A 15,359-nucleotide genomic window follows, 5' to 3' on the forward strand; every position below is an offset into this window, starting at 1 on the left:
TTGAAGTACTCCTTTGTTGATTTGGAACCGGTCTGTTGTGCCATGTCTGGTTCTAACTGTTGCTTCTTGACCTGCATACAGATTTCTCAGGAGGCAGGTAAGGTGGTCTGGTATTCCCATCTCTTGAAGAATTTTCCACTTCGTTGTGATCCACACTGTCAAAGGCTTTGGCATAGTCAATAAAACAGAAGTAGATGTTTTTCTGGAACTCTCTTGCTTTTTCTGTGATCCAAAAGATGTTGGCAACTTGATCTCTGGTTCCTTTGCCTTTTCTAAGTCCAGCTTTAACATCTGGAAGTTCATGGGTCACGTACTGTTGAAGTCTGGCTTGGAGAATTTTGAGCATTACTTTGCTAACGTGTGAAGTGAGTGCAATTGTGTGGTAGTCTGAACATTCTTTGGCATTGCCTTTCTTTGGATTGGAATGAAAACTGACCTTTTCCAGTCCTGTGGCCACTGCTGAGTTTTCCAAACCTGCTGGCATATTGAGTGCAGCACCTTAACAACATCATCATTTAACTGGCATCATTCTAGTCCTCTAGTTGTAAATAAAATTACACCTGTCTGTCCTGGCATCAGTTCAGTTCAGTCATGTCCGACTCTGCGACCCCATGAACCGCAGCACGCCAGGCCTCCCTGTCCATGACCACTTCCCGAGGTCCACCCAGACCCATGTCTACTACGTCGGTGATGCCATCCAACCACCTCATCCCCTGTCATCCCCTTCTCCTCCTGCCCTCAATCTTTTCCAGCATAAGGGGCTTTTCAAATGAGTCAGCTCTCCACATCAGGTGGCCAAACTACTGGAGTTTCAGCTTCATCATCAGTGCCTAAAATGAACACCCAGGGCTGATCTCCTTTAGGATGGACTGGTTGGATCTCCTTGCAGTCCAAGGGACTCTCAAGAGTCTTCTCCAACACCACAGTTCAAAACCATCAATTCTTCGGTGCTCAGCTTTCTTTATAGTCCAACTCTCACATCTTACATGACTGCTGGAAAAACCATAGCCTTGACTAGACGGACCTTTGTTGGCAAAGTAATGTCTCTGCTTTTTAATATGCTGTCTAGGTTGGTCATAACTTTCCTTCCAAGCAGCCAGCGTCTTTTAATTTCATGGCTGCAATCACCATCTGAAGTGATTCTGGAGCCCCAAAAAATAAAATCTGACACTGTTTCCCCATTTATTTCCCATGAAGTGATGGGACCAGATGCCATGATCTTCGTTTTCTGAATGTTGAGCTTTAAGCCAACTTTTTCACTCTCCTCTTTCACTTTCATCAAGAGGCTTTTTAGTTCCTCTTCACTTTCTGCCATAAGGGTGATGTCATTTGCATATCTGAGGTTATTGATATTTCTCCCGGCAATCTTGATTCCAGCTTGTGTTTCTTCCAGCCCAGCGTTTCTCATGATGTACTCTGCATTGAAGTTAAATAAGCAGGGTGACAACATACAGCCTTGACGTACTCCTTTTCCTATTTGGAAGCAGTCTGTTGTTCCATGTCCAGTTCTAACTGTTGCTTCCTGACCTGTATACAGGTTTCTCAAGAGGCCAGTCAGGTGGTCTGGTATTCCCATCTCTTTCAGAATTTTCCACAGTTGATTGTGATCCACACAGTCAAAGGCTTTGGCATAGTCAATAAGCAGAAACAGATGTTTTTCTGGAACTCTCTTGCTTTTTCAATGAACCAGTAGATGCTGGCAATTTGATCTCTGGTTCCTCTGCCTTTTCTTAAACCAGCTTGAACATCTGGAAGTTCATGGTTCACATATTGCTGAAGCCTGGCTTGGAGAATTTAGAGCATTACTTTACTAGTGTGTGAGATGAGTGTAATTGTGCAGTAGTTTGAGCATTCTTTGCCATTACCTTTCTTTGGGATTGGAATGAAAACTGACCTTTTCCAGTCCTGTGGCCACTGCTGAGTTTTCCAAATTTGCTTACATATTGAGTGCAGTACTTTCACAGCATCATCTTTTAGAGTTTGAAATAGCTCAACTGGAATTTCACCACCTCCACTAGCTTTGTTCGTGGTGATGCTTCCGAAGGTCCACTTGGCTTCACATTCCAGGATGTCCAGCTCTAGGTGAGTGTGAGTGATCACACCTTCGTGATTATCTGGGTCGTGAAGATCTTTTTTGTACAGTTCTTCTGTGTATTCTTGCCACCTCTTCTTAATATCTTCTGCTTCTGTTAGGTCCCTACCATTTCTGTCCTGGCATATCCAGATAATAACAAAACTTCCAAGCTAACATCATTTTTCTGAGACAGCTGATATTGTCAATATTGTTTTACTTGAAAACCACAACATACTCCAACTTCAGTCGAGCCCATCTCAACCTAAGCAATGGCCATTCACAATATACCTCTTATGTCCCCTCAGACTCATCACCTCTTCTCATTCAAAGCCAATGTATATCTCTGGGTTACACTTCAATAACCATAGTAAACAGTTTACATTTTCCAAAAACACTCTCTCTACAGAGGTATAACATAAGAATCATATGAGAAAACATCTCATTCTCTCTGGGCTCAACCTGAATCATACCGTATGGTCACAACTTTTAGGGGCAGGCTATTAATTCAGCATTAAATTCTCCCACTTTCTCTCTTCCCTCCCCTACTCCTCTATCCTCTACTAAATTACAAAGATCTCTCTAACCCCACCCCTCATGCCCAAAATCAGTGTGACAGACTCCTAACCAAGAAAGAGACTCACCAAAGACTCATCTTCTTGATCATTCCAACCATGAAGGGCTGAGAAGACCACACCCATGGTGCCCCTCTTGTCACCCTTTTTGGTGGACCAACTGTAGTTACACGTTCCCATCATTTATTTTTAAGACTTTGACATTCCAACAACATTCTTAAGCTTCTTCATTTATTCAACTTTAAACACTTAAATGCACCAAAGAGCATGTACGTGTACACGGGACACAGGCTGAAAAAAGAAGGCCTATCTCTCCTAGGCCAAGTTGTTTCCCCATGATCACAAAAATCAACAGGCCTCCAAGTATAACCAGAACCAAGCAAACATAAAGAGGTTTCAGAGATGATAAATGCACTTTAAAAATTAAAATGAAACAACATAAAGTCTCAATTCCTGAAGACCAATGAATTATAAAAAAAACATGAATCAGCTGCAGAAGCAGTAATAAAATAATCCTATTTCTGTGAGGGAACTTACTTTAAGGTCCCCAGGATAAACAGTGAGCTGAGAATCACTAAAAAACCTCAGAACCAGAGATTTCAAACATCTGTCTTTCTGCGCCTTTATCCTGCCCAACTTATTCCCAAATAGGAATCAGAATCAGATCCCTACCAACGTAAGACTCTTAAGACATGTCATTTGTCATGTTGGTTTCTGCAGAAGCTGCATCTTACCAAGTAGTCTTTAAAAATAAAAATGAGAAAACCAAAGAGTACAATTAGAAGCCTTCCCACTCTAACTTTGTTTTGATTTGCTCTCTAAAGATTTCAGAAAAAAAAAATCATTAGTCTCAGATTCCTGATTTAATATGACTTTACTCCATGGCTAACATGGCCAAGAGTAAATGCTTGTGTACAATTAAAACAGAAGCACTTTATCAGCAGGGCTTTACGGCTGGTTCCACTGTATTTACTATAAAGTACACTAACGACGGTGGAGGTTGAAGAAAGAGGTGGAAACAACCGTCACAGGTAACACGACAGACAGCAAGACCCTAGGTAGACTTTAAGGAACCAATTCTATTCTGGCAGGGGAAACCCACATAATTAACCAATTCTATTCTGGCAGGGGAAACCCATATTAATTAAGTTTCACACTTACAAAATTATCACTGTGAATTCAGGAATAAGAGGCATTTGGTTCTAGATACAATTCCATCTGTAGACACTAACTTTAAATTTAGAGAAGAAAAACACTCAGTGAATTAATATTATGAGTTGGGGTTTCTTAAGTGATTCCTAAATCCACCTACTATTTTTTTTGCATTGATACAAATAATAGCTGTGATAGGAGGTCTACCATAGCCCTGGCTCAGACGTGGTCTTTAGTTTTAGAAAGTCCATCGGTCATGTAGCTGGCTGTCAATGTTAAATCTGTTGCTTGCAGAAGCCCCGGATCTCTGTGTTTGCTGAGTAGAGTCCTCACCATTTAAGCTCTTCCTACATACAGGACATGCGTCATGCTGAAACAAAGATATAAATCCACGTGAACAGCCTGACCCGAGAAGCTGGAAGAACTAACTAAACACTTCAGAAACCCTGACAGTTAGCAGGTAGATAAACAAAAAGGGCATGCCTTCTCACAGAGTACCTGCTGGGCTTCAAGTGTAACCCCAGGACATTTCCCAAACAGAACTTTTAACAGAACTGACAAAGAATTCAAGGCAGCAACGTAAGGATAGCTAACACATACTATCAAACAGAACTAACTAGAAACAATGACTGAGATGGACTTAAGCAGGGGTCAGCAAACTTGCTCTGTTAAAGAAAAAATAGTAACTATTTCAGACTCTGCAGGCCATACCACCAATGTTGCAACTACTTAACTCTGCTGAGGGAGCACAAAAGTAGCCATAGACCATCTGTAAACAAATGAGCATAGCTATGTTCCAATGAAACTTCATTTACAAAAATATGTGCCAGGCCACAGAAACCTATAGGCTGTAGTTTGCTAACCCCTGGTCAGAGAAGTTCTGAACAGATTAACAATCTAAAACACAGTAATGGTGCTACTAGGAGTTAGCCAGAAACTAAAATCTGATTTGTTTGGCTCTCCACTAACTGTTAATTATGCCCTTACTGATCCCCCCAAGACATGACTGGCACAGGGGCCCTATCACAGATGAGAGCTGTCTGTACTTACCAGTTCTAACCATGGCACAATACAACTGCTGTGAAAGTAGTGGTTGCAGGGTAACTGCCGGACTTCCTCCTCAACTGTGTAATCTTCTTTGCATACTGGACACTCTAAGCCCTTATCTGTTAGAGGAGGAAATGCCTTTTAAAATAAGCAAAAAGAAGGAAGAAAACCTAGCCTAATGTCTTTAATAACCAAAGGTATACAAAGAAAAAACAAAGTGCATCTAGGGTGGAGGCAGAGAAGAAGCAGAATTTTACTTCAAAATGGGGACAGAGGTGGTAATAGCCAGGGACATGAAAAGGACTGACAAATGGGCCCATTCCAATAAGGTCCAGACAGCAACTCTATGAGGTCTATTTTTCAACATAAAGAGTTGGAAGAACTGGGGCTTAGATTATCTGTTAAGTAAAACAGGAAAAATATCTTCTCAAATGTGTTCTGGCAGTTTCTACTTAGGAAACACTGGCAATCTGTCCACCACAACCAAAGGACTCATCTCAACAATCTTAGCAGCTCTCATTCAGTGTGTCAAGCCACTTTCACTCTACTACTTTCGACATTACACATTCTATTGCATCATGGTTACCCTAAAGCCCTTTTTACGAGGTGTTTATTAAAAGCTGTACCAAGAGGTGCTGCTACAGAACTGCAAGGGTAACTCAGGTTCCAAGTCCAGAGACAGGAAACCTTCTTCTGAGACAAAATGGCTACAAACTGAACTAGGATTACCAAGCAGCAAATTCCAAGTTTCCCAAGTTTGGCTAATAACACCAGCTAGTCTATCTCTCCAGCAGCTAAGGTATGTATGCTACATGCTCCACAGTATTCACAGCATTTGGAGTAAAATACCACTTAAAAGATTCACTCCCTCCTCTCTACTCCCACGATGTTTGCCCTAATTTCAGCTTTTACTTCTCATGCCTAGTTTACTGCAATAGCCTCTTAGGTAACAACCCTGACTCCAGGCCTGCCAAATATATCCTATACTTTGCTACCAGTTAGTTTTCCCTCATACCAGCTCCACAGCAATTCCCAGCTCATCTTTTCTTGGATTCTCAGTTGGGATCCCCAAAAGCAACAGATTCAAAATTAAAAACATCACATCACCTCCTTATTCAAACCAGGGCCTGCTCACAATTCTTCCATCCCTGATGATGTCAGCACCACCTCTGCAGTTGCAGAGTTGCAAAACTTTAGAATCATCTTTCCCCCTTTCCCCTCCTTATCTTATGCAATCAATGATGAAAGCGTTTCTTCAAAAATTATCTGAGTCTACCCTTTCCTTTGTAGCACTGCCACCATCACCTGAACCCCATCAGAATGCTGCAACAGCCCATTAAGAGTATTTCTGCTCCTTCCCTCTTCCAACCTATTTTAGATACTACCTTCCAAACTAATCTTCCCCAAAGATCACTCAGATTCCCTCATTCCTCCAGTTAGGGACCTACAAAATTTACCTACTGCCTAAAACATCCAGCCCTAACTCCTCTGCCAGTTTCAGGGTCCCCTGCAACAAGGACTTATCCAGTCATACCTATCCAATTACACCTCCAATTCAAACATACCTCCCATCACTCCACAAATTAGATTCTATTTCAGATCTAATGAGGTTACACTCCTTATACCTAATTCAGACTCCATGTTCATACTGACATTCTTCATTGGTTCATACTTTGCCATAAACAGAATAATCTCTCTAAGATGGCCCATCCTATCTTTTAAAATCTTCTGACTCTCTAAAGTAGAATTCATGGGGAAAGAAACTCCAACTCCAAACTAATGTCCCTTATCACTAAGTTTTTTTCATGCTTATAAATAAAATAATATCTATCTAACGTACCTAAGTATAGGGTAGATGTGAAACAAATTCCTAGCCTCCTATTTTTCTCTTCCTTTTCCCCTAGAGTATCATTTACTCAAGTACTTTTTACATAATAATGTCTAATTTGGTGAGTTTTGCTTCCTCTAGTAAGTTCTTCAAGAAATCAAGCTTTATATACCTTTGCACTTCTCTATTTCCTGCATGGCAGCTAGAAAAATAGCATGGTAATTGCTCAGGAATTACCTGTTGACTAACCCTAATGAAGCGATAGGTACCTTTCATATCTGGCACACAGGTAGGAACTTTAGGAATGCTACAGTTTCACAGAAGATTTTTAATATAGTACATGGCTCAGATTCTGAACCTACCAAAAAAAAAAAGGAACCTACCAACTTGTTCCTGAGTTACTGTCACTGTTGGAAGAGATGTGATCTTTTCCTTGTCAGCTGGGGGAGGCCCTGTATTTTCCAGTTGTCCTAAAAGCTACAAAAAAAAAAAAGGCAAAGAAGAAGTGGCAGACATAAAACTATCCCTAGGAGGGAGCAGCTGCTCCATCTGAGAACAGTACAGACATTAGAAATGTTAGTTGCCTTTGCTTCCACAAGGCTCTGAGAGGCTTGGGTTTGCCCTTTCCTGCTGCCAGAATAATTGCTTTACATTTTCAGAGTGACATTAGTATAAGCCTACAGACAGATCCATCACTGCAAGGCTCACCTCTGGGCATAAAGCAACTTTGGAGGCAGCAAAAGGGTTGTGATGTCACAAATAAAACTACACCTTAACAGAAATTGATACTTAACCAGTTCAAAAACTTCATTTTTCTGAAAGAAAGAAAAAGGTGAGAATATGGAAAGTAGCATTAGGTAAGCCAAGAAATAGGTAAATTACTTCCTACAAGAAGACCTGGATATAAATGACATGCTTTCTAGTCTCAGCAATCCACAAGGGAAATGAAAAACCAATTAAATTAAAATAAACATAAACAAGTGGAAGCAATTATACATGGCATGGGAATACCTTTTTCTCTGCTTCCTTCCCCTACTTTGCTCCCTCTAGCAGAAATCCCTGCTTCAACATGTGAGGACACCTTTCTTTTTTGTGAAGTACTTGTCAACAGAATCCTCATAGGAATGAACAAGAGGCCAAAACGGAAAATACTGTTATAGAAGTTTTTTCCTTTGGAGTTGAAACTATCTTCTAGAAAGTCCCTAGGACCAAGAAAATACATGGATGCTGAGCTAAATCCATAAACCATTTATCTCTTTAGTAAAACAGAAACCCACAAGCTCAAAATATTAGGGAAAGCAGAGTGACTGCCATTTCAGAAAGTAGCAGAAGGAAAGCAGGAAGCCTGTGGAACCATGAGACACACTGAACAGACACCCTCAAAAGGCAGCTCCTCACCTGGGTTACAATGGCATCAAGCCCTGTCTGACCCCAGGCATAGTCCCCAGGGTTGGAGTGCAGCATCCCGCTCCTATACATGAGATGAGACAGACAGCATTAGATGGAGTGACCAGGCTCCGCCTTACACCACAGAAAAAGTTGGCAGAGGAATCCTGCTCTCTCTCAGAGCTGGCAAGTCACTAGTTCTCTAGAACCAAGTGGCAAAGAATTTCTCAGTGATTTCAAGGTCAAACAGATTATCCAAAGGCAGTCTCTCATTCTCCAGGAATTTCTGCTTAACTGTATGGAACATAAAATGTGAAGCTACCTAAAATACCACCTGACAAACCAGAGCAAAAAGAGTGACTCATTGCCTGTTGGTTAAAAGTTTGTCTCCTCTGTGCCCATTTAAATTAAACATAGATGGAGCTGCTTTGCAAGGAGATTTTTCCCTTCCTGAATGGCCAAAATTGACAGCAAAGTTCCCTCATTCTAAGGGGCAGCCTGTGGCCTTACACAATGAGCAGCTTTCAAGTAGAGAAGCAGCCATAGCAGTGTCTCTGAATCACAACTTAGAGCAGTTACAAAAGGGATTTGGCAGCACCTCTTTCTGGAGCTGTTGACTCTTTGGCTGGAACATGCTTAAAGAAACTAGAGGCTGGAAAACAGGGTAACTGTGTGGAAGGACCAAGGTCCCTCTGAGCAAAGAAGCCTTCTGGGGTAGAGTCAGAAGTGGCAAATAATTGTCCAGACAAGAAGACAATCCATCTTTAACCTGTACAGTAAGTAACTGTCACTCTGTTACTGAATTTAAGCCTTTTGTTTCTTCTGAAAAAACCTTCTTACTTTGAGAAAAGGAAATGAAGCAACGTTTTCAATTTCAGAAATTCTTAAGGAATAAAATCTTCCCATATAATCTCCAAGAGAAACTCACGAATCAGACACCAAACTTGGTAGGGACCACCTCACTCCCTACCTCAGCACGACCCTCAGACCTGAGTATGAATGGAATCAGACACCCTGCAGGACCAGGATGGCCCTCATCAGCCTGAATTACACAAAAAATAAGTTCTGATTAAGTTTGGGCTCAGCAGACAACAGCAGTCTTTAACAGCCTGCCAATCACATCTATACACTCACCTGTGCAGCTCCTTTTGTCTCTCATTATGGCACAGATACTACAGTACTGAAAATTACGCTACTCCAGGAGACTGAGACAGAAGGCAACTAGTTACTTACCAAGAAAATGGGGATCCAGGAATGAATCCTGCAATGATCTGTTGTAGTACTCTGTTGAAGAAAAAAAAATAGTTAAGACAACAGACTCATGAAAGTACTCTGTAGATATCCATGGCTGACTCATCACCAACCCCCTCCCCATAACACAATGGCTTTTCACTCTAAAAAATAGCACCAGAAATAAGTCTGCTATCTGGTAGACTGCTTCTTTGCTATTATGGCTGTCTTCCTTAGATTTTTATGAATTAAGCAGGAAAGGATTCTGACTGTATGGTTAGTGTTCAAACTATGATTCCTGGATCCTTGGCAGCAACATGAGAGGCTTAAAGAGATGCTAGGCCGTGGGATTCTGGACCCACCTCCCTGCAACAGGAGTAGTTCCATTTTTATGTCTTATATACATTGTGCAATGGAGAAGGCAATGGCACCCCACTCCAGTACTCTTGCCTGGAAAATCCCATGGACAGAGGAGCCTGGTAGGCTGCAGTCCATGGGGTCGCTAAGAGTCGGACACGACTGAGCGACTTCATTTTCACTTTTCACTTTCATGCACTGGAGAAGGAAATGGCAACCCACTCCAGTGTTCTTGCCTAGAGAATCCCAGGGACAGGGGAGCCTGGTGGGCTGCTGTCTATAGGGTCACACAGAGTCGGACACTGAAGCGACTTAGCATACATTGTGCGAAATACTATTTAAAGGTACGGCACCCCCGCCCATCCCTTTATTTGGCCATTCTGGGTTGTCTTTGCTGCTCGGGGTGTTTTCTAGTTGTGGTGCTGTGTCTAGAGGTTTTCCGTTCTTGTGGCTTCTCTTATTGCACAGCACAGGCTCTAGGACATGTGGGCGTCAGCAGTTGCAGCTCCAGGGCTCTAGAGCACAGGCTCAACAGTTGTGACGTACGGGCTTGTTCCTCCATGGCATGTGGGATCTTCCCAAACCAGGGACTGAACCCATATCTCCTGTATTGGCAGGCAGATTCGTTACCAGTGAGCCACCAGGGAAGCCCTAAAGAGCCTTTTTAAAAAAAATTCCATGATAGCTAACTAAGACATTCACAAGTTATTTTATACTCCTCTTTTGGGTATAGGTTGGACTTATCGACTTTTCTTTTTTCTTTTTTGATGTACAACTGACATATAACATTGTATCTTTTTTTCAGGTACAACATGATTTGATGTTTGTATATATTGCAAATGATCATCATAATAAAACTTATTCACATTCATTACCATACATAGTTATAAAATTTTACTTTCTTATGATCTACCCTCTTAGCAACTTTCAAATATGCAACACAGTATTAAAATAACACTGTAATGTAATTAATAGTAATGAACTATAATCTATCTCATTGTGAGTTTCATTTACATTTCCCTGATAATACAGTCATTGTGCTATACATTATACCCCCAATATTTATTTTATAGCTGGAAATTTGTATCTTTTGACCCCCTTCACTGATTTTACTTATCCCCCAACCCCTGCCTATGGCAATCGACCAATCTGTTCTCTTCTATCTATGAACCTGGACACTGAATTTTTTTTTTTTTTTTTTTAAGATTCCACCTATAAGATTATATAGTATTTGTCTTTCTCTGATTTATTTCACTTAGCATGTCCTCAGGGTCAGACATGACTGAAGTGACTTAGCAGCAGCAGCAGCGTCCATTCATGTTGTTGCAAATGGCAAGATGCCAGTCTATTTTAGAGCTGAATAATATTCCACTGTACACGTGTACCACCATTTCTTTATCCAGTTGTCTATCAGTGGACCCTTAGGTTGTTTCCATGCCTTGGCTATGGTAAACAATGCTGCAATGATCATGGGGTGCATGTATCTTTTCAAATTTGTGCTTCTGTTTTCTTCAGATGAATATCCAGAAGAGGAATTGCTGGATCATAAAGTAGTTCTTTTTTTTTTTTTTTTTTTTTTTGAGGAAACTCCATATTGTTTTCCACATTGGCTATACCAATTTACATTCCCAACAATAGTGTATAGGGGGTTCATTCCCTTTTCTTGACACCCTCATCAACACTTGTTATTTCTTATCTTTTTGATTATAGCCATTCTAATGGGTGTGAGGTGATAGCTCACTGTGGCTTTGATTTGTATTTCTCTGATGATTAGTGATGGCAGAGCATCTTTTCATGTGCCTGTTGGCCACCTATATGTCTTCTTCAGAAAAATGTCTATTCAAGTCCTCTGCACATTTTTTAATTCGGATGTTTGTTTTTATTGTTGCTGAGTTGCATGAGTTCTTTGTATTATTTTGGATATTAGTCTCCTGTTGGATATATCATTTGCAAATACTTTCTCCAATTCAGTTGGTTTCCTTTTCATTCTCTTGATTTCCTTAGCCATGCAGAAGCTTTTCACAGTCTGATGTAGTTCCACCTGTTTATTTTTGTCTTTGTTGCCTCTGTTTCTGGAGTCATCCAAAAAAATCATGAAATGTAAAGCCAAGTGGGCCTTAGAAAGCATCACTATGAACAAAGCTAGTAGAGGTGACGGAATTCCAATGGAGCTATTTCAAATCCTGAAAGATGACGCTGTGAAAGTGCAGCATTCAATATGTAAGCAAATTTGGAAAACTCAGCAGTGGCCACAGGACTGGAAAAGGTCAGTTTTCATTCCAATCACAAAGAAAGGCAATGCCAAAGAATGCTCAAACTACCGCACAATGGCAGTCATCTCACAGGCTAGTAAAGTAATGCTCAAAATTCTCCAAGCAAGTCTTCAGCAATACGTGAACCATGAACTTCCAGATGTTCAAACTGGTTTAAGAAAAGGCAGAGGAACCAGAGATCAAATTGCCAACATCCGCTGGATCATGGAAAAAGCAAGAGAGTTCCAGAAAAACATCTATTTCTGCTTTATTGACTATGCCAAAGCCTTTGACTGTGTGGATCACAATCAACTGTGGAAAATTCTTAAAGAGATGGGAATACCAGACCACCTGACCTGCCTCTTGAGAAACCTATATGCAGGTCAGGAAGCAACAGTTAGAACTGGACATGGAACAACAGACTGGTTTCAAATAGGAAAAGGAGTACATTAAGGCTGTATATTGTCACCCTGCTTATTTAACTTCTATGCAGAGTAGATCATGAGAAACGCTGGGCTGGAAGAAGCACAGGCTGGAATCAAGACTGCCGGGAGAAATATCAATAACCTCAGATATGCAGATGACACCACCCTTATGGCAGAAAGTGAAGAGGAACTCAAAAGCCTCTTGATGAGAGTGAAAAAGGTATTTTAAAGCTCAACATTCAGAAAACGAAGATCATGGCATCTGGTCCCATCATTTCATGGGAAATAGATGGGAAAACTGTGGAAACAGTGTCAGACTTTATTTTGGGGGGCTCCAAAATCACTGCAGATGGTGACTGCAGCCATGACATTATAAGATGCTTACTCCTTGGAAGAAAAGCTATGACCAACCTAGATAGCATATTGAAAAGCAGAGACATTACTTTGCCAACAAAGGTCCGCCTAGTCAAGGCTATGGTTTTTCCAGTGGTCATGTATGGATGTGAGAGTTGGACTGTGAAGAAAGCTGACCGCCAAAGAATTGATGCTTCTGAATTGGGGTGCCGGAGAAGACTCTTGAGAGTCCCTTGGACTGCAAGGAGATGCATCCAGTCCATTCTAAAGGAGATCAGTCCTGGGTGTTCTTTGGAAGGAATGATGCTAAAGCTGAAACTCCAGTACTTTGGCCACCTCATGCAAAGAGCTGAGTCATTGGAAAAGCCTCTGATGCTGGGAGGGATTGGGGGCAGGAGGAGAAGGGGACGACAGAGGATGAGATGGCTGGATGGCATCACTGACTCAATGGATGTGAGTTTGAGTGAACTCCAGGAGATGGTGATGGACAGGGAGGCCTGGCATGCTGCAATTCATGGGGTCGCAGAGTTGGACACAACTGAGCGACTGAACTGAACTGAAAAAAATCATCACCAAGACAAGTCAAGGAGTTTCCTGCCTGTTTTCTTATAGGCATTTTACAGTTTCAGATCATATGTACCAGTCTTTAATCCATTTTAAGTTAACTTTTGTATGGTGTAAGACACTGATCCAATTTCATTCTTTTCCTTGTGGCTATCCAGTTTTTCCAACACCACTCATTAAACAGACTGTTCTTTCTCCACTGTATATTCTTGGCTCCTCTGTCATAAACTAATAGACCATACATGCATAGATTTATTTCTGGCCCTCTGTTATCTTGATTTAGATATCTATTTTCATGCCAATACCATACTCTGACTTACTTCTTTATTATTAAAAATTAAATTTCTTTCATTACCAAAGTTAAGGAAGTCAAATAAGACACAAAGATTTAAACAGATTCTTACAAAAGATTCTCTGTCTTATCCAACCCCCTGTTCCTGCTCCCGGAAGGGAGTCACTTTCTGTGGTTGTTTCTGGCATTCTTAAATATTCATATGCCTAAGTGCTATCATGATTCATTTGTCTCTTTCAATCAGTTGTAGTCATTCACTTATTGATTTACTGATTTCCTCTTGGAGTAGATGAGCATTTAGCTCTATGAGCTAATTACTCCAATCTCATCCTGTCCTCCAGCTACTCTGCTTTCCTGTTCCAGAGAGAGTCTGGTCAGTGATTCTGGCTGTATCAGTATCAGCTGTGACTTACTTCTTAACAATAGAATACGGCAGGATAACTGTGACTTCCAAAAGTGAAAGTGGAAGTGGAAGTGAAGTCGCTCAGTTGTGTCCAACTCTTTGCGACACCATGGACTGTAGCCTACCAGGCTCCTCCGTCCATGCGATTTTCCAGGCAAGAATACTGGAGTGGGTTGCCATTTCCTTTTCCAAGGAGAGGTCATAAAAGGCATTGTGGCTTCTTCCTTGCACCCTCTCATGGATTACTTTCTTTGGGAAAGTGTCATATCAAGTAATCCTGTGGAAATGCCCACATGATAAAGAACTAAGGCTTCCTGGCAATATCCAGAACAAACTTGCCAAAATCTGAGTAATTCCCAATTGATTCTTCAGATAACTACAGCAACGGCCAATGAACTTACTGTAAGCTCATGAGATCCCGGGCCAGAACCACCCAGCTAAGCTGCTCTCAAATTCCCGACCCACTGAACCTATGAGATAATAAATGTTTGTTGTTTAAGCCTCTAAGCTCTGGGGTAACTGTTATACAGCAATAGATACCTAATACAGATTTTGATACCCAGAAGTGAGTGCACACATGCTATGTTGTGTCTGACTCTTTGAAATTCCATGGATTGTAGCCTGACAGGCTCCTCTGCCCATGGAGTTTTCCAGGCAAGAATACTGCAAGACGGTTGCCATTTCCTACTCCAGGGGATCTACCAGACCCAGGGGTCAAACATATGTCTCTTGTGTCTCTTGCACTGGCAGGTGGGTTCCTTACCACTGGGCCACCTGGGAAGCTTGCTGAAAAAAAAAAAAAAAACACTAAAATGTGGGAATAGCTCTGAAATACAGCAAAGGGCAGAGCTGGAAGGATTTTGAGGACAGTGAGTAAAAGTTTGAAAAGCCTTGAAGAAACAGTAGATGCCTGATGGCTTCTGAGGAAGAGTGAGTACTTAAGGGAAAGTGAGGATACAGGAGGGAAAGAGATCCTTGTTATGTAGTGGAAAAATCCTGCCATCATATGGGAAGTAGAAGTTATGGCTCATGAACGGGATGATAATCTAGCTAACAAGATTTCCAGACAGGAATGTTGAAGGTCCCTTTTGGTTTCATCTTGATGCATTAAAATGCAAAAGAAGAAGAATACATTAAAGGAAGAATACTTAAAAAGGAGTTAAGATTGGATCATTCTGAAAATTCCCAGACTCTCCAGATGGCAAATGATACTAAAATTAAGAAATGGCTTAAAAAAAAAGAAAGAAAGAAATGGTTTTCAAGCAAAGATCAAATCATGGGCACTGCCAAAAAAAAAAACAGTTAAAGCAGCCAAGAGTGTGGCTATAAAAATTCTTTGTGAAGACCTCAGAAAGATAGTGCCTAGAGAACCATTCAATTAAACAACTGTGGATGTTGTATTATTAATAGTTTCCTGGGGCTG

General features: G+C 41.1%; 1 protein-coding gene across 2 annotated transcripts in view; it reads right to left on the reverse strand.

Annotated features, from left to right (window-relative positions):
- RNF115 (ring finger protein 115) overlaps positions 2,272 to 15,359 on the reverse strand; it is a 73,102-nt gene continuing 60,014 nt past the window's right edge. For both annotated transcript variants that reach the window (XM_005677766.3, XM_018046006.1), the window contains 5 exons: positions 9,293 to 9,343; positions 8,072 to 8,144; positions 7,057 to 7,150; positions 4,849 to 4,964; positions 2,272 to 4,168 (listed from right to left, as the gene is read on the reverse strand). In XM_005677766.3, coding sequence (XP_005677823.3) covers positions 4,037 to 4,168; positions 4,849 to 4,964; positions 7,057 to 7,150; positions 8,072 to 8,144; positions 9,293 to 9,343 — 466 coding nt within the window. In that variant the 3' untranslated portion in view covers positions 2,272 to 4,036. The remainder of the gene's footprint in view (positions 4,169 to 4,848; positions 4,965 to 7,056; positions 7,151 to 8,071; positions 8,145 to 9,292; positions 9,344 to 15,359) is intronic.

The sequence above is a fragment of the Capra hircus genome, chromosome 3 (genome assembly GCF_001704415.2).
Source record: "Capra hircus breed San Clemente chromosome 3, ASM170441v1, whole genome shotgun sequence".
Taxonomy (NCBI): Eukaryota; Metazoa; Chordata; class Mammalia; order Artiodactyla; family Bovidae; genus Capra; species Capra hircus.